The sequence below is a fragment of the Drosophila melanogaster genome, chromosome 2R (assembly GCF_000001215.4).
Source record: "Drosophila melanogaster chromosome 2R".
Classification (NCBI taxonomy): Eukaryota; Metazoa; Arthropoda; class Insecta; order Diptera; family Drosophilidae; genus Drosophila; species Drosophila melanogaster.
Genome location: NT_033778.4, coordinates 18471033 through 18494219, shown reverse-complemented (window position 1 = coordinate 18494219; position 23187 = coordinate 18471033). Strand labels below are relative to the sequence as shown.

Genomic DNA, 23187 nt, shown 5'->3' with positions numbered 1-23187 from the left:
TGGACTATTGAGGGTGTTGTATTGAAGCAATAAGTGAAATATGGTAACCAAATGTCCCAATCACTTTTGTTAACCGATATGTATGAACGTATATATTCATTAAAAGTTCGGTGGCTTCTTTCTATTGTTCCTAAAGTTTGATGATGGTGAGCGCTAGATGTTAGATTTTCTATATGCATATATTTGCATAATTCATTCATAAGTGAATTTTTGTATTCCGTACCTTGATCTGTAATGAACGTCTTCATTGGACCGTACTTCAGTACAAATAATTCAAATATAGCCTTTGCAACTGTTTTAGCACTTTTATTTGGTGTTGGAATAGTTACTAAAAACTTGGTTAGATCGCATATGATTGTAACTGCATACTCATTTCCGTCTTCCGATTTCGGTAGTGGACCAATGGTATCAATTAAAACAGTATCAAATGCTGTTGCTGGCGTTGGCATCAATGTTAATGGAGTTTTCGTATGTGTTGTAATTTTGGCTTGTTGACATTTCAAACAAGTCTTTACATACTTTGAGATTGTCTTGGTCATCTGGGGCCAATAATAAAATCTTTTGATTTTTGACTGGGTTCGCGAAATACCAGTGTGGCCTCCTTCTATAGGATCATCATGGAATTTTGTCAAAATTTCTTTAATCTGAGCTTCGTCATTTTTGTCTATAATTATCACCTTTTGTAGAATAGCTAGTTCTACTTTTTCGAGTACTCGGTTGCCCTTTATTTTAAATTCATTTAGTGATACAAATTGGAACATCTGTTCGCTTGGTGATATTCGCATTTTTGTTATTTTATGCATTCCGGCTTTTGAAATAAGCCTTTGAAAGAATTGATTTAGATCAAATGTTTCATTAGAATACAAGTCATCAACATCAAAGCGTGAAACAATTGTTTTTCCTCGTTTTAATAAACACTTGTGTTTATCTATTTTGATTAAAACATATTTCTTTGTGTCATTATTATTGACAACTTCATAGACTTTGGGCTTTTCTATTGTTTGCTCTTTTTCCTCTTGTATTTTGACTATTGCTTCGTCCTTACAGGAATTTTCCTGTTTAGCTTTTGATCTGGTGGTAACTTTTAATATTTCTCTGTTGATTGTTTTCAGATCTTTTATTGTTATGCGAGACAAGGCGTCCGCAATATGGTTATCTTTCCCCTTAAGATATTCTACAGTAAAGTCATACTCTTCTAAATCCAGCCTCATACGAGTGAGTTTTGAACTTGGATTTTTCATAGAGAATAGGTATGACAATGGTCTATGATCGCTTTTTACCATGAAATGCTTGCCATATATGTATGGTCGAAAATGATTTATGGCCCAATGAATGGCCGTTAATTCTTGTTCTGTAGTGGACTTATTACTTTCACCTTGAGTGAACATTCTTGAAGCGTATGCCACTGGAAGTTGTTGACCATTGTGATCTTGTGTAAGTACCGCTCCGCATGCCTGTTTACTAGCATCGGTTGTTATGCAAAATTCTTTACCGAAATCTGGGTACTGTAGTAATGTTGGTTTCATTAATTCTGTTTTAAGGTATTCGAATGCATCATTGCATTCTGCTGTCCATTCGAATTGAACATTCTTTTTACAAAGCCTCGTTAAGTGGCGTGAATGATCAGAAAAATTTTTAATGAAACGTCTGTAATAATTACAGAAGGCTACGAAACGCCTAGCACTGTCGGCATCTGTTGGTATAGGATATTTTTCTATAACTTCATATTTGGTGTCATCTGGGAGTATACCTTTATCGGTACATTTGTGACCCAAATATGTTACTTCTTTCATAAAGAAAGAACATTTCCCTGGATGTAGTTTCAAATTATGTCGTCTACATAGCTCGAATACGTTAGTCAAATTTTTGAGCATATGTTTTTCTGAACAACCTATTACTACTAAGTCATCCATATATAGAAATGCTTGCGATGGTTCAAGACCAGAAAATGCAAGTGTCATCATACGTTGGAAGGAGTTTGGTGCTACTTTCAGTCCGTATGGTAATCGCGTGAAGCGATATGAGCCATTGGCTGTTGAAAATGACGTTATATCTCTATACCTTTTTTCTAGTTCTATCTGGTGGAATCCAGACATTAGGTCGAGACATGAAAAATACTTTGCTCTTCCTAATTGATCAAGAATATCTTCTATTCTTGGAAGTGGAAATTTGTCTGATAATAGTTTCTTATTTATTTGACGATAGTCAACTGCTAATCGCCATCTTTTTTCCGTGGAATTCGGAAGTGGTTTCTTTGGAACCAAAAGTAATGGACTATTATATTCAGACATTGATGGTTCAACTATTCCATCATCTATTAATTTTTTTACCTGTCTGGCGATTTCTGGTTTTTGGCTATCTGCCATGCGATAGTTTTTTATATAGACCGGTGTTTTTTCCCCTAATCTGAGTTTTTGTTTGTAGAAATTGTTAGCCGATATTGGTTCTGTTTCTAGACCAAAAATATCGCTAAACTCGGTGCATAACTTAGTTAGTTCATTATTGAATTGTTTAGGGAATCTTAATTGTTTTAAAATTTCTTCAGTTCTATTTTCCTTTTCTACTGGTGTTGTAAAAATGTCATAGTCTTTCATTGATTCGCATTTGATCTTCGCGCTATCTATTATGGCGTCTTTATTATTTGTATTTATAATGCGAATCAATGCGTTTTTGCTATCGGCAATGGTGCTTGCTACTATTATACCTGGTTGCAGCTCCTGATTTGGTACTACCACCGTTTTTTCGTTAGTGAGTAATTTGACTTGTCTGATTACTTCGCATCTAGCTGGCAATAAGAGTGTGTTGGAGTCTAAGTTATGTGTAATTGGTACACTAATCTGTCTACTGAAGTTATTGGGTCTTATTGTGAACCAGTCTTTGTTATTTTGAAACTCTAATACGCAATTGTATTTCTTGATAAAATCTATTCCGATTATGCCATCGCATGGTATCGGAAAATTCTCAGGTACTACATGAAATTCATGTGGCACTAGAACATCCTGAATGCGTATGTCAAGATCTACTGTACCTATAGACTGTATGGTTCCTTGCCCAATACCTGTAATATTTGATATATTACTGAAATTTATATTATTATATTCCTTTGCTTTGGCTTTTAGCAATGAAATTTCTGCACCTGTGTCTATTAGTAATGTAAGAACTGTGTTTGTTTCATGGTTTTTTGTCTTAATGAAAATACTCAGATTTAGGTTTACTTTAAACACTTTTACTGTTGATCGCTTAAGGGGGTCTGGCTGTTTTCCGATTGTACGTTACGCACATTTCGGTTGTTATTATTATTCTGACTTTGGTTACCCCTTCGGTTACCTCCGTCTCTGTTATTACCGTGGCCGCGGTAGCCTCCGCGACCTCTGTTGTTATTATTATAACCTTGGTTATAATTCTGGTTATAATTATGGTTATAATTATTTCTGCCTCTACCACGATAGTAGGCATTATAATTACCACGTCTATTATTCCCATTATAGAATAAGACTGTATTTGAATTGCCGGTTATTTCTGTACTGCAATGTAGGTATTTTTCCATTGCGTCGTTGAATGTACTAAATGTACCTGCAGTTAAGATCATTTTAAGTGCCTCGTTGGCACAGTTTTTGGTCATTGCTGATATCGACTCTTTAGTCGCGAATTTGTCAGCATTATCGGCGTCTAATCCGCCGTCTATGTAAGCTGCCTCGAGCTGCTTACGCATACTGTCTATTTCTGTAACATACTGAGACGCGGTCTTGCCTCTTTGTTGGGCATTTATTAATTTGGCCTTTATAACGTCAGGCGATTCGCCTTTTACGTTTGCCTGCAATATGGTAATTATTGCCTGTATCGTTGTCGCATGTTCTACTTTATAGTTTAATGGGCCAATAATTTTGGTCTTTATGACCTCTACTGCTAAAGTTTCTTGATCTCCTTTAGTTAGATCCGTCAACTTAAGTGCTGTCACAAACCTGTTTAAATGGAGTTTCTTACCATCGAATTCAGGTACTGTGGCAGATACCTGTTTAACGTATGCTCTCTGAGCTTCTAATGCGTTGGCCATGTTTCTTGTATTTGGTTGTACGGTATTAAATTTTAATTCTTCTATTGATTCGATATCGCTTTCGATATCTAAATCTTCTAACGGCTGCGACTCGTCCAAGTCTCTTAACTGGCTTTCGTCGAATTCTGCTATTTTGGTTAGTTCTGTTGGGACTTCTATTATAATACTGTGTCTAACGCTGGTATTATGTAGTCTTTTACCAAATGAACTGAGAACTTTGAAGCATTGGACTTTATGTTCTTCAGTGAGTTTGCTTTTGTTTGTTACTATTAGGTTTTGTAATGTGTTGTATTGTGTTATCAATACCTTTATGTGAAAAATAAGCGTCTGAGTTTTGATCAGCGCGGTTTTATTAATACATTTATAGGATTTATCAAAAGCATCTCTAATATTGTTTATGGATATGGTTAAGTTTAGCCATTCCATGTATGTACCTTTTAGCGATGTAATCGCACTTGTACCTTTTTGGTGTAGTTTCTATTAGATTTTGTCTAAATCATTGGCTCGACTCATGTAAGTCTTTTCAACGATCTTTTGTGAAACTGATAAAGTTTTAAGGCCAGGTTAAAAGGCTGATAGGATAACTAAAATCAAAAATAGTAAGTACATTGAATTTAACTGTGGGGTTGTATCCACGACTTATGTCCCATTTTGATATGGGGAAAATTAGTCTTTATTTGTATATCAAAAGTACAAATAGAATTTTAACTTTGAGAATTGGTCAATTATTGTTATCTCGATCAGATATAAATATAGCTCGAAATTTTAATAGGTCTAAACTGTTGTTAAACATATTTTTACTTGATAGATGAATTCATTATACTCAGTTTACATCGGTTGCAATTTGCAATTTTACAATATTATTACTTATTTTAAGTTTAGGACTGAGTATAATGTGTTAGTTATGAAATGGGTCCCTGATAAGTTAGTAATTTTGTTGCAGCGGAAACCGCATCGACAACATTAATATAATATTTGGGCGGTTGAGGCTATGGCGTATAACGCAGCCCGCCGCTTTACTTCGCACCACGAAGTTGTTGATTGATGGCTGCAAGGCGCTCTTTGTAGCGCTGCCGGTCTTCCTCATTAGTTGCCGTCTTCAGTAGTTCGATGTTGAGCCTCCGGGCGCTGAGCAACTTAATCCGGCGGCCACCCCTCTTCTTTTTAGGTGGCTGCTCCCTCGCTGCAGTCCGTGCCTTGTACTCTTGTATGGTCAAGGGCTTTGGTCCCGCGGACGGATCTACCTCTATTACCTCTTTGATACTTGGCAGATCCCTTTGCTCGACAGGAGCAGGGTGTTCGAACGTCTGCTTGGTAGACATTCGCTGTTGTCATGTGCGGCGCGCCGGTGGAATCCTTTATCCTTTATCCTAATCCTACCCTCGCAGGATGCCGTGCTAATTGCTGTTGCGGCTTACAATGGTCGAGGGCAGTCTTTCATGCCGACGTCGGGTCTTTTCGGCTTGGGTGATGTTGAATTTTCAGTTATTTCTTCATTGATTATTTCTATTTTTGCTGAGTGAGTTGTGGTATTCGGCTTTCTTTGCTGGAGGTTTTCTTTCAGAAAGTCTAATTCGGCAGTTAATTTCTGTGCCGTTGCCCATGGGGGCGGTGTTTTATTTGTATATCATAGCCACTTAATATGTGCTATACCTTTATTTTTGATTTCCTGACATCCGCGTTTGCCCATTACCACACTCTACTCACTCAGTATTTTTGTTTCTTTTTTTTTCATCAGTGTCCCGTCTCTAGGTCTCCCGCACTGGTGTAAGGGGCGGCCTGCCTCTCACACCTGTTGTCGCTGTTTAGAATTCCCAAATCAAATCGGCAATATTAGCAGCATTTCCTCAGTAGTCCTCAGATCGCAGGCTCCTGCCTCACGGTCGCCATGTAATAAACCAATATATGCCACCAATTGAGAACACGTGTTTTCCTTGCAGTTGGGTGCAGCCGTCAGGCCACCTTTTTATTTCTTCTTATCTCTTCGAGTAGCAGAAACGGTTCTGCCCGCTTAACCTCTACAGAGTGTCTAATCTTACCTAAATACTGCGACTGCGCCGCCGTCGACAGCGGCAGAAGAGCAGCGTATATATATATATGTATAAGAGAGAGAGAGAGAGAGCTTATGCGCATATATGGCCAGCGGCCAGCGTGGGGATGCTGACTTAGCTTAAAGCATAAATGGGTGATCTTATATCACGCTCACTTGAGACATTTATTTATGCAATGCAACTAAGTGTTGCTGTGTACTTATAGGTACAGTGTACCCTCGATATATGCACATACTACAACCGTTGCTTTTGCCTTTGCACTTGACCACGGGTCGGGAAAATCTTATTTGGGTCGAGCAAAATCCGATAGCGATCGCCAGACTTGAGTAATGCCCGTAAGTCAATTTTACAGCCAGTTTAATACGTCTGCCCAAGCAATCCATATGTCCGTAAATATATTAATTTGTTCCAGACTTGCCACCTTTTTTATTGCATCCGTTTCGTTCTTTGTTGTGCGAATGGGCCGCGAAAGATATTCTGAGTGGTAGTGTAAACATTCGGTGGAAAATAGAAATCGAGAAAATGTAGTTCAAGTCAATTTCGCTACTTGCCAAAAATGAAAACGATCTAGACAGAAAGACATAGAGTTATAAACTGACAAGAACGAATTTGAATGGAATCGTGAGAATTATGAGCAATATTTTTAGAACAATATGTACTTCAGATTATGTCAGATTATTTCAGCTGGAAAATACATTCTCTGTTCCAAGGCACGTGTACCAAATTGCAAATTAGTTATTTATGTGTATGGTTTTACGAATGATCATTAGAATTCGTATGCTGGATCTTCCATCTTTTATATTTTTATTGATCCAGATCTATACGACTTCTGCCTGTTACATACTTTTCATCGAATCTAGTATACCCTTTTTACTCTAAGAGTAATGGGTATAATAAATTCTCTCACTGGTGATTCCTTTACAACGGATCACGTTTTGTCTAATTAAATTGTGCCAAAAGTGGTAACTTTATCGTCAAGTTGAAACGTTAAATGACATTCCCAGCTAAATTAATCAGCGGCCTTGTTATTTTTTTGTGGCTGGTTCAATTAGGTAAAGTGCGGTTTGTTTTTGCAGCCGCTTTACCTTTGCCAACCCGGCGTATGAGTAACGCGCGTGTAGAACATTTATCTGCCGAACACACTTTAGATGCAAAGTGAGCGCTTAAAACTTTAACCGAATGTGCTGGGTGCGCCGTCCGCAGGAATAAAGTACAAAGGACGAGTGTACTGTCCTTCAGTTGAAGCTGACAGGATAACCGTCATGATGGCTGGAGGGTAAAGTGCTATAAATCAGCACTCGAACCACTTAATAAGCACGACCAACGCACCCACACACACACACACACACATATCTTCTCCCCTGAAAATGCACACACTTGATCCTGGCTTTTACAAAATGTTTTTCGCATTCAACGCATTTTTCTAGGGTTTTCTCCGCACTTTTCGCGGCCTCCAGAAGAGCGGGAAATGAATTATGGCAACGAAAACAAAGAGAAATATGCGGAGGGCAGCGAAAAGCAGCTGCCGGTATAGAAAAAAATAACGAATTAGTTGATTGAAATAGAATTATTAACAAATGCCGACAGCGAGCGTTGCAAAAGCAGCCAGAAAAAATTAATTAAAAATATTTTCTAATTGCAATTGAAATTTAAGTTTTAATTGAGTGGAAACGCAGCTCATTTTAAATATTATTTAGGTCAGTGGTGGCCACATCTTTGAGTTTTCTGCTTTTTAAAACTAAGCCAGTTTATTTCCAAATAAACGAATGAAGTGAAGAATTTCTTCCCATTCGTTACTATGCTGAAATATGGATTTTAAGCTTAAATAGAAGTCATGCGCCTTTAAGTCGAATAAATTATTGTAAAAAATGGCAAAGAACAATAGTATTTTTCTCTCTGCATAGAATGGAGGATCCTCAGCTGTCGGTTGAAATTTTCATGGGCGTGGCAGCGAAATGTTTTCGTCACGCGCTTTAATTGCCTCGCCCGCCTGGCCAGCAGCTGTGGGCGGAATGCGGTAGGCGTGGCTGGGCCGCCTTTTCTCTGTTTTGATTTTGCGCTTGCAGAATACATATTCCACTTTTTTTTTTGCCTCCCCATCTGTTTAGCATAAAGCAATCGTGAATTAGCCATAATTTGTTTCCAACTTCGTGTGTGTTTGTGTGCTGTGCTTATCGCCGTCAAAATAAAAGCTCATTAATGCGGCATTCGGAAGATTTTAAATATTTGCCCAACGTTTTGTTATTACCATTTTCCAGACGACGTCGCTGACGCCCCCGCCCCCCGTCCACGCCTCACCTTTTTAAATGGTCGTTGTATTATGGCCAAGTGCTCGTGGATGAGCGACCGTGTGTTTGCATGTGTGTCTGTTTGTTTTACGGGTGTCTGTGGGTGCCTCGATTTTAATTAAATATGAAATGCGCTCGGCTTCGCCGGTCTCCGCTGGGTACAGCTGGAAATGGATACACAAAAATCAAATAAACAAACTAGCTAATACTTTACATAGAATTGCCGATGCTCTGCAGACTAGTTTTCAATTATCAAGTAACTAAGGCGCTGCAGATAAACTGATCTTAATATGCAATCATTAATTCAGTAAATGTTATAATGATGAAACAAAAGTCAATAATTTAAGTCAGGAAATATAATACATGTGCAACAATATGATTCCAACTATTTCACAACTTTGAGAAGATATAGAGAAAAATTTAAAAGCCAAACCACATTGCAGTTTTGTATTTGTGTTATGCCTAAATAAATATAAAGGGACTTTCAAATAGCTTATTTCATAGAATGGATGCATAAATTTAGGGAGATATATACACATAAAGAATAATTTTCGAATGCATTTCGTTGAAATGCTTTCTATAAAAGGCTTTAAAGTGTCACACCCGTTATGTATGTAGGTATGTCACTTCCATTTCCGTCTGGCTTCCTTTGCCCCAATTTCCGATGCATCCGTAAACTTAGAACGTAGTGAAACGAGGAAGCCGACAAAGCTAGATGAGTATGAGAAGTTGTCATCGGGGCATTAGTCATTTCCCCATCTGTCCCGCATACCCCATTGATTCCATTTCAAGGAAAACTTGGCTAGAATAGCTGGTTTAAACAGTTTGGCAGTTCCAATCAGGCTTAGTCACGCTGTCTGAAACTATTTTCTGTCAATCGAGTAGAGAGCAATTGTCAGAGAGCTTTTCCATAAGTTATGTGTGGAAATCGTCTTGGGGGAAGGCATATGATGGGAAAACTTATGGAAAACAAATCAAAACATGCAAATGAAATCCGTCAAACATTTGTACGAGCTATGTTTACAATTTCTTTAAACAACAAATTGTGAGCTGATTTTATATCATACACATACATATTCCTATAATTATTTCATTATTATTTTGTTTACATATACTTGCATCCCTCTCAATATTGTGCTACTACCTTTAGCAAAAGAATTTTGGAATCCATTTGCGTATTCCTTAAGCAACTATTAAATTACAAAGGCGTACGACCGTACAACAGCTTTTCCTTGTCAAAAAAAATATTATTTATATACTTGTGTTAAAACTTTGCGTGCTCGACTGCACTGAGTGTGTGAAAATGGGAAATGCAACTCATAAACAAGAGCTGTTGCATGCGTTTTTGACGTGGCATCCATTTGCAGCACCGCTGTCGCCTTTTGGCCGCTGGTGGTTGCTGTTGGCCAACGCAATCTGCACCACTTGTTTATGGCCGTTTAATGAATGTTGGCACTTGGCGTGCACCAGCCATATCCCAAGCAGCGGGGAGCTGTGAACTGGATCCAGAACCACGACTCTATATGGCTGCAACAATGCCGTCCAAAGGGTCCGACCAACGAAATGAAACGCAACGAAGCCAAACGAGCCGGGAAAGCCTTGGGAAAAGCCTCCGGAAAAACCAATTTGCTGCTGAGCGGCCTTAGACCGCAGAATGGGCGTGTTTTTTCTCGTCTTTTAGGCCAACAACTCCTGCACTATGCATGCAAATCTGCTGGCAACGTAACCTGTCGGCAACAAAACATCACAATCACTCTTGGAATTACATTTTAAAAGTGCATGACCTATTTAACATTCAGATTGTTCATCAAAATATATTTGTTTTTTATTTTTTAAGGTGCATTTCCATGTTTGTGTCTGGGTAGTTTAGTATCATAAGAAGTTGTTATAAGAACTTTATAAGTCATGAAAATATTTTTACCAAATATTACAAAGTTTGCTTTTTGTAAAAGTCCAGAAACTTTTTACCCAACTTACCCTTTCTTTGAGTGTAGAATTGAGGGCACAAGAATTGACTTTTTCTTGGCATACAACATTTTTTTTTGTACATTTTATGGGCAGTAAGACAAGTATGGCGTCGAGTGTGCTTCCTTTTCAACCTAACTCCCTTCAGCTAACAAAATAAACAACGAGTTTAAATGGAAATTAAAATTTTCCCGGCGCCAACGAAGTTTCGTTGCCTTAATTTGGCTAATGAAAAGCGCAAAATGTTGTCTCAATACCGCGATATTCACTATACCGCAAAAGTGGATAATTGAGTGGCGGGTAAAGTTTTTCAACTCAAAACGCCACAATCGATGTACCTACCAACACGATTTCGTGTTCGAATTTGTCAGTGCCAGTAATTTGAAATGAAAACGTGGCAAATCAATAATTTTGAATTATCCATTCGGGCTGGCCCGCTTTTTCCGGTTTTCTGTCTGCATGTGGCCTAATTGGAGCACACGCACACATTCCCATGAAAATGATTTCTGATTTCTGGAGATAAGTGGGTGAGTGCTCGCTGGGGAATTGAAATGGATGGGGGCATTGGAGCCGTACACATCACGGCATAAACGTAGCCCGCATCATTAACTTGAAAGCTGCTTATCATATTTGCTTAATGTAAAATTACGCGTTGTATTTCAGTGGCAGACTACATCCGAAAATTTTCAGAAAATAAAGGCAACCGCAAAAATACGAGGAATTTCCCACTACAAATGCTAGATATTTTGGTTCCATTTAAAGAACTTTATCCTTGAATTCGTAGTAACCGCATTAGTTATCTGGTTGACTTTGTAGAGAAAAGCTTTGTGTGCAGCTTTACATTTAGAAATTACTGATTTCTCTATAATAAGAGTTTTGTTTAAAAGGGCTTTTAGAATTCCACAGAGTTTTGTTCCTTTGAAAACAGATTATTATACTCTAAAAATACCAGTTCTTTGCTATCATGTAAATTTAGTTCGATTTTCTATTGAATTCTGCGCATAACTCATGTTTCATTGAAGCAAACTGCTTTGCTATTTCTAATGCATTACACCATGTATTACAAACATTTCTTGCACATTTAGACTAAAATCAGTTTGATCGAGTTATCTTCATTTTTTAAGCACCAAAATGTCTTTAACTTCCTAAAAAAAATAATATTTAGCTTGGCTGTATAAGCTTGTTTAACCATTCACTCAAGGAACAACATCAAATTGTACTAGTATACTCTTCAAAGTACTTGAGACACCTGACACCTGCCACTCTTCCGAGTTTCCCATCAGTCGCATTGTGAATTCCCTGGGCCTTACATAAAGACTTGAATGGCCTCAAAGTAAATCCTTAAATAATTAAATACGAAATGCCAGGCAAGGATTTTCATCTCCTTGCCCGTCCGATCACAGGCGAAACTCTTGCCATAATAATAATGTGTAAATAGAATCAAAATTGTTGACTCGGGCAGGACAAAGTTTGCTGAAATCGAAAGGGGAGAACGAGAGCCATTTGTGCAAAATGTTAAGACTACAATAAGTTAACGCACACACGCAGGCCAATACACCAGCCGAACAGAAAGACAGACATAAAAAAGGAAATTCATTGACATGAAATTCGGGGAGCATTTTACGTGACAATGCCATGAAATCGAATTTGCCAAGCGACCGGAAATGCGCACAGCCTTATGTATGTGTGTGTGTGTGTGTGTGAATGTGGGTGTTATGAGTGTGAGTGAGTGTGTTTAAGCGCGAGTCCCGCAGACAGACAAAGAGGCGGAGACCCAAGAGGGGCGGGGCTGCCACTGCCGTCGACATGTCTTCTGATTTATGCCGCACTTTCCATAAGTTTTTCATGTTTTAGGCCGACTCGCTACCCTAGATTTGCCTGCGCCCGCTCAATGTATTCAGCCATGAATTGCGTGAGCTGCCTGTGCAAGCTTATTTACTTTTGACAGTCATGCTGGCGGTGCTGGTGCCTCTGCCAGTCTCTCGATAAATCTGGCTACTTTTTTCGTGGAAACCCCGAAACTATTGCATATTTCATGAGGCTGTATTCCCGCTATATTTCTTGATTGCCTAACAAAGGTATCACCAAACCAATTACCTAATATTACCTGGTAAGGTATGACGTCTTAAGTTCAGGCGATATTAAATTCTGTTTAATTCGGTTATGAAAACCCACTGCATATGAAAACCCACTTCCTATGATTGTAGAAAAATACTTTGTCTTTAAGTAAATATTTCGAATTCAATCGTAAGATATCCTATCGTCTTAAAGTCACAAATTTCTTCCATAGATAGCTATATGTTTGGTCCTCTGGCTGCCAGCCCTGTTGCCACCAGCGAAAGTAAAAGGGCTGAGGGCGGTGGCAGCCGAAGACAAAGGCGCAAAAGAGACGACAAGTGGGCTCCGAATGAAAGACACACTTGGAATTGTTTTTGCATTTCTTTTCCGCGCTCCCCTTTCCCCCGTCGCTATGCTACCTGCTCGGCATAAATAAAATGCGGGCCCGGCAGCAGCTGCCTTTGAATTTTCGATGGTGGGCACTGTGGCGATGACCTTCAGGTAAGCAGAGCACAAAATTGTCAAAGAATATGGCTGAAAATTAAAGGCCTCGGGCGAATGGAGCACAATTGGTTCTGGCTCGTCAAGTCCCGGATTTGAAAAGGGTTTCGAGTCAAGGGCCATCGAAGCCCCCCGCCACACACAATTGACTTCATCGAGTGCCGGGATGAGACCACAGTGAGCATAGTGAGGTCCTGGCCATCCAACTACAGGATGTGCACTCGTATTCCCTTCATAAATCAAAGCTCGATTCATGCAAATTGCTTGCTCACTGCCAAATGCGTTCGATCACGTAGTTGATTACAGGAAACTGGCCAGAATCGAGCGTTGGCAATTTGGTGCCGACTGGGAACTGGGACAACATTTAAGACCCAAAATTGGTCAATTTTCTTGCTGGACCAAGCACAAAAAAAAAAAAAACAGGAAAACCAGAAGCGAACCAAATCAATTGTGCCGCGACCAGGCTGAGATGCCGAAGCATTCGGCAAATGGCAGCTCATTTTGTATTTATCAAAGGCATCGATGAGGGGGCAAAAGCCCACGTCTGGCCTGATGGCGGCATAAACTTTTATTTCAATGAGAAATTCTTTTGCACAGTGGTGCAAAGTCCACACAGTGTGGACTGTGTCCTAGCCTAATTCTAAGATTGTAATAGAAGAGCGTTTGGTTTTATTAGAAAACACTTCAAAACTGGACAAAAAGCTGACTTACAACTACTTGATTTATTAATTAAAACAAGTATTTTGGGAAAGTTACATTGTTTACAACTTCTTGATTTATTAATAAAAACAAGTATTTTGGGAAAGTTACATTGTCTTAGAATTCTCAAACATAGAACTTGTACAAATAATACTCATACGCACTATGAACTCGTGGTGAAATAACGCTCTGTTTCCACTGTGCAGTATGCCAGTCGCAGCTGTTTACAAAAAAAATGAAACACACTCTATTTCCACAGACACACACACACACAAACGCACGCATACTTGACTGCTTTCTCCCACTTTCTCGCCACTTCCGCTGCACGAGACAAGCGAAAAGGAGAAGCAAATTCTGTGGCATACTTTTCGGCTGAGCTTCTCCTTGGCATACAAATGCAGGTAATAACGGCTGGGAAAACATTCGGCTCGCTGGCATTTGCAAATGAATGGCGACTGTTCTAATTTTGGCATGCCCAGAATATTTGCCTGTTGTTATTTTCTCTCCTCTTAAATATTTATACAAAAAATGAGCAGCTAAGCGAGCTAACACACACACTGCATCGGATTTATTATTAATGCCTCCCTCAAACATACGTTTCTGTTGAGCCCATTCCGTGTTTGGTTACTTTTTCTGAGTTTGCTGAATTTTGCTAACTTTGCCCAACTGTTTGCCCAACATAGCCCATTCAGGATTTCCCATTCCTGTTTTTTCCACTCCTTTTGCCGCTGCTTCCGCTTTTGCTCCTGCCTGTTGCGGCCTCTTGCTTATTATCATTTATTTACTTATTCATGTCTAGCGCGTCAGTGCCAATATTTTATTTTTATTTTAGTTTACGGATGCTGGGCCAGCTACTCATTCCATTGTGCAAATGGCCAGGGGTCAGAGGTCGGGGCTATTTGACCGCCAAGCCTGGATCCATTAATAAAGTTGCCAAGCAAATATGGTCATATCCAGTCGAGATTGGCTCGATAACGCCTTTATTGAATTGTGACTGGCATCTGTTTTCACTGACTTGATTAGAGCTTAAATGTTTTCAATAAATATCTCAGTATTATAAATATAAATATTTATACAACTGGAAATTAGTTAATAGGGCTTAAAAAGTTTTAAACATGTAAAGCGTCTATCTTCATAAATTTCTTAAGAATTTATAAAATTTGTTTTTGCCTACATTTGCAACATGCTTTTACTTCCTTACCTACAATTTTTTTTAATAAATCTAAATAACAACACGTCAGCGGTTCTTTCTTAAATGTGATAATGACTTAATAGGATTAAAGTTTACATTCCTTTTACATACGAACAAAAAGCACAATATTAAATGGTGTTTTTCTTTAAACAATAAAGGAATGACTTGCATAATTTATGAGCAAAGCCGTAATACCCAACATTCTCCCCTTGAACGCATTTCAATTGAATAGTAATAAGCCAGCTCACCGGTTTTATTAACAATTCAGTAACTCTATCTGAACATTTTTATCGATTGTGAATGGTGAATGCAAGAGGAATGCATATTGCAATGCCAGCAATACCAAGTTTTCTTCACACTCTAAATGGCAGATAGCAGGCGCTGAAAGGTTTTTCTTGCTTCTTAATATTAAACAGAATATCGATGGCATTGACAGCACGCTCTGGACACATTCCCCATTCAATGGAACCACGTTGGCCCACCCATACATTTGGCACATCCAGTAATGGGGGCCATTTGACACCCACAGTGGCCACGTTGTCCAAGATACAACAGCCCAGTGGAGGAGTAGTAGCACAGGCAGCACAAGGATAAATTGTGTTTGCCTGTAGTCATTAATATCCTCCTCTCCCAAGCCAGCGATAAACGTTGAGTTCCACGCCCCCTAGAAATTTTGTTGTTTGACAGTTTTGACGAAACGCCAGCCTAAATCGTCGGAAATTGACTAATAATGGGGTTAATCGCCAATAACGATCATTTCTAGTCAAGGTAAATTGTCTGTTAACCATGAATTCGGGGAAACTAGCTATTACGAGTATGCATGTGTTGAAATAAGGTGTAGGCCAAATAGTCGATGCAAGCCATGGGGTTCAGCCAATGTATTTCCTGACCAGTTTATGATATTCCAAAGTACAACAAAAAACCTAAGCTAGGCTATCAAATTATTTGTACCATAAATTATGTAAAATAATCCATGTGCAAAGCATATTGCTTTTAATGTTTTAATGCGATAGTGCGTACTTAGTTAGAGACCATGCTTTAAGCTTGAAATTAATGGTTTTGTGGTAAATTGCTAACTTAAGCATTAACTTTGTTGTTATCAACGTTCTTAAACGCATTCCGCTCACAGGCAAATGAGTAATTTGGTCAGCATACCCTATCAAATATCCAATTATAAGTCTTAAAAACTTTGCCTTGGCTTTATGAACCGCTGTATCCACCGAAAATGCGTGACAATAATTGATGTTTTTGTCAAGCATATTGCTTTCAATGGATTCTCTACCTAACTGTGAAGACATAAAAATCGTAATAGTAACGCTTTTAATGGCTAGCTTAGTTGGCATTTTCTAAATTGTCCTGATAAAAAGTAAGCATGCTGTAGAAGACTTTGTTGGGCAAACATCTGATTGCCATTACACTGGCTTGACCATGGTCAGCTGAAATGGGTATTGCACTTGGCCTGGTCGTATAATTTTCACATCATTGGGAACGTTTTGACTTGTCTGGTGGGCGGGCAAGGTGCTCATTAAGCTTAATTCGCTGGGAATCAAATATTTAACAGATAAGCCAGATTGAGACGGCGAAACACGTGTGAGTGTGTACTGCGAAGGCTGATTGAAACTGACACCCAAGGCACTTGCACCTCGAAATGGAGGAATATAAAACGGCAGGGTAGGGGGCGAGGGGGCCTCGTAGGAAACGCAGGACCACGCCATGTCCTGTCCTCCGCCGCTGTCCTAACGAGCAATTTAGCCAACTCATTGAAGCGGAATTAATGGCAATCGATTTTGTTTGGCGGTTGGCAGACAGCACCTTCTAGGACGAAGGGAATGGGTCTTCATTAGTGGCAGGACGGCAGCAGGATTCCAACAGGACTTGCCCCACCCACCAGGCTCCCCTTTTCAAGTCCGTTTTCATCTTAAAGCCAGCATTGGGCGTGCTCAATTATTTTTAATCGTTTAAGGCACAGCTAAAGCATTTTGCGGTTGCACGGATTTAATAGCTTAAACATTCCTTTTCCTTTCAAACATACATCAGTAAAAATATAAATTACTTATCAATAACTTAAGTGTATTAAGTCTAATACTTACGTATCTCACTTGCTTTAAACTTACAATTTAGGGCAACATTTTCACTCCCTCTTTTGATTGCCAAAATGTTTCAATCAACCAACAACTGAGTCAAATGCTAACACTTGCTGACTTGTCCAACTTTTGCTTTCCCCTTTTTTGGCCACGAGTGTATATAGTATGTATGGACTTATCCCTCGCTTGATCATGGGATGAAACTTTTTTTGTCTCGCATGGCTTCGTTTTTTATTGCGTTTCGGGTTATGCAAAAACTTTGCCATAAATACAATTTTTGCTCTTTTCAATTTGTATTTTCCAGCTGAATCGAGAAGGATAAACTTTTTGGCCAGCTATGCCCAGGAATTGTGCGGTGGCGAGGAGCGCGGCTGTTGATATAGATTCAGATTCTGATTCAGATACAGATAAAGAACCAATTTTATTTGCCGCTCGCATTGAAAATGTGCCAAAGCTGCGGGCTGCTCGAAGTTGACTCTGGTAAAACCTCGACGAGGACGACGATGCCACTTGATTTCGGCCAACTTAAATAAGCAGGCAAGGCGAGGCGAGGCGCCACCACACCACCCACTCAATCACCGACACAGCCGCGCGCAAAAAAGAAACAAACAATCAAATAAACTAGGCAAAAAGCAGCTAGCAATCGAAAATGGCCGCGCCCATCGACGAGAGTGTGCTGAATGCACTGAGAGGCGTAACCAGCGCCCACACCCGCCTGCCCAAACCGCTGCTCATCAAGATCTACGTGGCCAGTCTGAAGCAGGAGTTTAACCAGGAGCGACGCATGCTCCTCGAACTGGTCGGTCCCGAGCTGCAGTCCCTCTACGATGACCGACAAATTGAGGTGGGTGCAAATTATATTATTACTGGTTTGATGTATTATTTAATTTGATTCGATTCGTAAACAGCTGGAATTCGTGGACATGCACTTCGGCACTGGCGACCTGGAGGTGCATCAGCTGGAGCGGGATCCCTACTTGATCCATGACTATCTGCACGAGATCGACACTTGCCACGCGCACACGAAGAGCGTCTTCTTCATGGTGCTCGTGGGCGATGGCATCGGTCGTCAGCTGCTGCCCACGAAAATAGATGAGGACATCTTTTCCGCAGTCCTCGCCGATCAGCAGACCTCTGCCGATCATGAGGCTATGTTGGTTAAGTGGTACGAAAGGGATGCAAGTCAAACGCAACGGCAGCTCAAACAGGATTATCGGTAAGTTAACGAGTCGAATACTTAATCACGTTTAATTAGACGACCTAAACAATTTATGAACCGTTTTGCATTGAAGAGAAGTAAACCAGATGTTGTTTATTGATCGGTTACACATGTCGACCAGTTAAGGTTGTTTTGTTCTTGCCTGCAAGCAGCGTAATCCGCAACTCAAACTGCAACCGAAATAGTTATTGGACAAAGTTGGCCAATATTTGTCAAAGTTCCGTTTCCGTTCCATTGTGCCATGTTTGGCTGAAATTATCCATGTGCCACATTCGCTTTGTTTGGCCACTCAATTGGAGCTGAACTTTGGCAAATATTTGAATGGGCGGAATGGGGAATGGGTGTGGTAGGGAAAATATGGAAATGCCAACACTTGCCTCGACATCTGGAACGTGTCCGCCAGTTATTGAAACCCCTTCATTTTTTTTTTTTGTTGCAGCCTTATGAACGTGGATGCCTGGCTGGCTGAATCACAGCGAATGCAAAGCTTTTTGGAACAAGCCTTTCAATCGTTGCTTCAAGGATCCGGTGCATCAGGACGATCGCCTGACTTTATGGAACGGGTTCAGCTACTTCGACGCACGCAGATCGAAAGGGAAGTCTCGCAGGCTATGGGTAAGTTGGTTTTTTATTTGTATCGAAAGAATATTTCATATTCTAAATTCACGTTTTCAGCCCTCACCAGCGAGAAAATCCTGGCAGTTTTCCGAGAACGAGCCGCTCAGTGCAGCAAGGGGGACGTGGAGGCGGCAGAGCGGCTGCGAAAAATCAAGGACGAACTCACCATGAACCTTTCCACAGATAATCATACTACACTTGTGTAAGTTTTCCGGCTGCATATATGTGTCAGTTATTTCATTTATAGTCCAACAAAGAAGAGTAACTTTTTGATAACAAAAAAATGCAGTATATCGTTAGTCTGATGTGTGCTCACTTACGAAATCCACTACTATCACAACTTTAAAAACTTTAATTAATCACTTTTGATAATGCGAAAAAGTTTCATTATGATAACTTTTACCAACCACGAATAATAAAAAAAAAGTGAAAAGGCATTATGCAAAGTGCCAATTAAAGCATTAAAGGCTCAGCTAAAACATTTTTTTTTACTGAAATATTGACAAGAATTTAGTGAAAAGCATTTTATATTCAATTATAAAAAGCTAAATAGATTCTTATGACGTGCTATAACTGAAATCTAACGATGTCACATTTAATCATTTTTTATATTATTTAATATTTTGTGAAAGCACTAGTCAGAACAATTGACTATTTGAGTCTACACCCATGGCCTTAATGGCCTCCGGAAATTTTTGGTTAGGAGTGCTGGCTAATTAGGGCTATTACCAATTTCAGGGTGCCCGGCAGTGCCGCCAGCGAGGCCATCGACCCGGACAACGAGGACCATGAGTCGTACTTGAGCAAGTTCAAGAACAAAGTGACCGACAAGCTGCGCCTGCTAATCGAGGCGCATATAACCAATGATCCCGACGTAATCAAGGGGAGGAAAAAGACTGTGCAGGTGAGTTGGATAGCCACTTTGTGGCATTAATATAGCAGACAGTTAACAAAACGCCTGGGGCCGAGAATTAAATTAAATGTATTTTGCTCAGCACTTGCCCCACTTCTCTAAACCACTGAACGCTTATTTAATCAACAGCAATTCTGATTGTTATTTTTCGGTTCGCCAGTTGGCCAGCGGCCGAAACGAAGAATCATAAATTAATTCCAAGAATTTCCCACAGACAAAGTTCGGTGGTACGGGCCATTATGATTTGGCGTTACCTTTTTTTTTTTATGCTTTTTTTGTTGAGCTTTTCTTGGGGCTCTCCATTGTTTATTGGCAGCGCCACAAAGTCTCGAGCTGTTGGCTAATAGCTGCGCGTTAATTAAATGTTCGGCATGTGGCAGGTATATTAGGCTTCAAAGCAGATGTTTTGGCGCAAAAAGTTGGAAAATAAACAAAGAGCACGATAGATGGTGAACAAATGGGAAATTTAAAATGTTTGAATGAATACCACTTCAATTTGTACAGCCACAAAGTGGTCATTTGCAGAATAAATCCTTATTGAAAAGAATAAAAGGAAATAAAATACAAGCCACTCTGGTGAAAGCTAAAGGAATATTTGCAAACAAAAACTGGTTAAGGATTCTCTTTATATCAACTTTTACCTGAAATATGTTGAGATTTTCGTTGGGCAATTGCAATTTCCAGGAAAATTCAACTGAATCCGTTCATGTGCAAGTCCCTCTTATACAGTACAGTTGTGGGCAAAATAATGAGGTTGCAGTACAAAAATCTCAAGATGCATTCTACCAATAATTATGGACAAATAAAATAATATATTCAAGGTGGTAGTTTTATAAAGAGTTTACTTTCATTTACTATGTTTGATCCAACATTTCAATTTGAATTATGTTTTTGTTTTCTTATTATCTAAAATTGAAAGTATGTATCGCAAATAGTATTTTCAACTACTATTTGTCCCACAACTGCATGTGTGTGTGTATAAGCGCAAGAGGATGCCCGAAAATGTATGCTTTGCATATGACAGTTGTCGAAATTGAGTTTAAAAGAGATTTCCTGCAATAAAAACCAATTGAAATCGAGTTGGCCCAAAAACGTCAAATGGCTGAGGAAATCGTTTAGCTCAAGGTTGCCGCTACCGCCCGCTTAGCAGCGCCACTCAGATCGCCTTCCGTTCCAGTTGCGGTTTTCAGCATGGCCCTGCATTGCATAAGTTCATTCGGCGCCATCGCACCGACCCCCATTTTGGAACGCGCCCCGCTCCGCCCCTTCCATAAACGCCACCTCTTGTTGGCTTTTGTTGAAAGCATTTAACATTTCAGCTCGGTCGCAGCCGAAGGACGAGGCGTAATGCGAACTGGTCGCTGCCATTAGCGGGCGAACACAAGTGGTGCACTCGAAAAAATGGCTAAACCAGGCAAAAAATATAAATTATTTTATAACTAGAAATCTGGCATTTATACGAAAATTTCATAACTCCGATTTTATTTATTGGCAAACGCTGTTAGTTTCTGTGTTAGCATAGTCAGTTAGTTAATGGTTTCTTAATTTAAAATTAATATGTTGTAGTGCAGTAGACCCGGTTGCAAGTTACATGTTGCCGGCTCACTGCCTCAAGCTCCAGCCTCGCCCTAGTCATTTTCCTTTCACGGCTCTCCTATACGCCCCCTTCCTTCCTTCCCCTTCCTTTTACCAACGCCTCTGACATATTAACACACTTACACTTGGGCACAATGTAGCCACGCCCAGCCAGGTCGTCCCTTGTTTGCACTTAACGATGCAGCAACGTAAACTGCATTCAGGCCCGGTCAACATCCCATACCATCTCATCCTTCCAACCCTCCCACCTTCCAACCTTTAGCCCCACGACCGATGCGGATAAAAGTGTTGCAAAGGCAAAACCCATCTGATCCACCTCCACCGCGCACTTTGACAAAATGTTGTGGCATTCGTTGCCGCAACCAAGAAATATGCAAAGTGCGCAGCCACCCTCTGCGCCACCATCTAAGCACACCATAATCCTCACCTGGTGCAACACGTCGTATGCGCAACCTTTGCAAACCTTGTGCATGTGACTCTGGCACTCTGCGAAAATGAAATTAAAGCAAGTCAAATGCCAACTAATTAAGCGGCAACTCAGGTGGCTTTAAGAGTGGAAGCGTGAAAGGACACGCAGCTCCTGGCCTTATTGATTCGATGGGTTGTGTCGACGAGAAGTGCATTACACAGATGCTGTCAAACGAGATTTGCAAAGCAAAAGCCGCTTACTGGCGAAAAATGGTATAAGAGACTCCGCCACAGACTCAGACGCAGTCTGAGCCCGAGATCCTGACAAGGCCAGGATGACTACTTGTTAGTGGCAAATGTGTCACAGACAGACACTCGCCGAAAAATTATGACTGCTATTGAAATTCAAAAATAATTGTTATAGATTTTGGAAATAGAATTTTAAGAATATTTTTGAAGAATTTTAACTAAGGGTTGATAAATGGTGCAATGCCTTTCAATTCCTTGACTAAGTGGTAATATTTGGAAATATTAATATTAATACAACTGCAGTCCTTAGTTATTAAGAAAAAAATTCAAATTGATTTTTAAAAAGTAAAAGAGGAATTCCTATAAGGGCGATATATCTCCAGCACTTAGCAAGTCTGTTTTTCCAAGTACAACCCGCTCAGACACCTGCCCAGCAGGTGGACAGATGTGTGGGGGCAGGGGCACAGGTAAACAAAGTTACGTGGCAAACACGCTGAATGCCACTCACGGGCGTTCCGAGTGATAGGGATACTGATGCCGATGACGTGCTCTGGTCTCGGTAACTACGAACGGAGGCGGGCGACACTTGGCCATACATGTGCGACTCTATTTTATTTATTCACAGCTGCGAGAAGGTGGGAGTGGCAGGGGGGGAGGAAAGGATATGGAGAAGGACCTCTTAGAGGTCACCTCACAAACGGAAGCTGGTCCGAGATGAATGCCTGAAGGATGCGGATGGAAATGACACTGGTCTGGGATTATGGCTGTCGGTGACATGTGGCAGGTGGCAAATCCAATTACGGGCAAACCAAAACAGCTACCGGTTTTGAAAACATTCAAAGTGTATTTCTATGCAAATGATTTCCATATGCCCGCAATCAAAAATAATTACATTCTGCTCAAAAAAAAAAAAGTAAATTGCACACTGTTGACCTTGTTCGCGGCACTCAAATGATAACTTTGAAACATATTTAAAGCACATAATAATTATTTAAACAGAAGTCGCTTTAACTTCAGAAATCATTTTTTATGTGAGCATTGAAAAAATGTACTGATTTAATTTAATACCTGTCGCACATAATTGATAATTGCAGATGGCATCATATGGTAATTAAACAGGACATTAAATTCGCATTTCGTTGTGCCATTTGTCAAACAAAGCGACACAACTGAATTTTTTGATAATAGCAGCTTGAAAAACTGAAATTAATATATAAATCGAGTTATTAATATTCAAAAAGCGCCCTATAAGGACGCAAGATAGCAATGAATATTGCTTGACAACTTTTTCC

At 39.9% G+C, this 23187-nt stretch overlaps 1 protein-coding gene across 4 annotated transcripts in view, besides 2 other annotated features; it reads left to right on the top strand.

Annotated features, from left to right (window-relative positions):
* Positions 1-6344: part of a mobile genetic element that runs on past the window's edge.
* CG30116 (uncharacterized protein) overlaps positions 1-23187 on the top strand; it is a 41425-nt gene that overhangs the window by 3807 nt on the left and 14431 nt on the right. For all 4 annotated transcript variants that reach the window (NM_137493.3, NM_137494.2, NM_166291.2 and 1 more), the window contains exons 3-7: positions 17197-17736; positions 17801-18108; positions 18551-18726; positions 18787-18931; positions 19468-19633. In NM_137493.3, the coding sequence (NP_611337.2) occupies positions 17542-17736; positions 17801-18108; positions 18551-18726; positions 18787-18931; positions 19468-19633 (990 nt within the window). In that variant the 5' untranslated portion in view covers positions 17197-17541. The remainder of the gene's footprint in view (positions 1-17196; positions 17737-17800; positions 18109-18550; positions 18727-18786; positions 18932-19467; positions 19634-23187) is intronic.
* Positions 6932-6967: a mobile genetic element.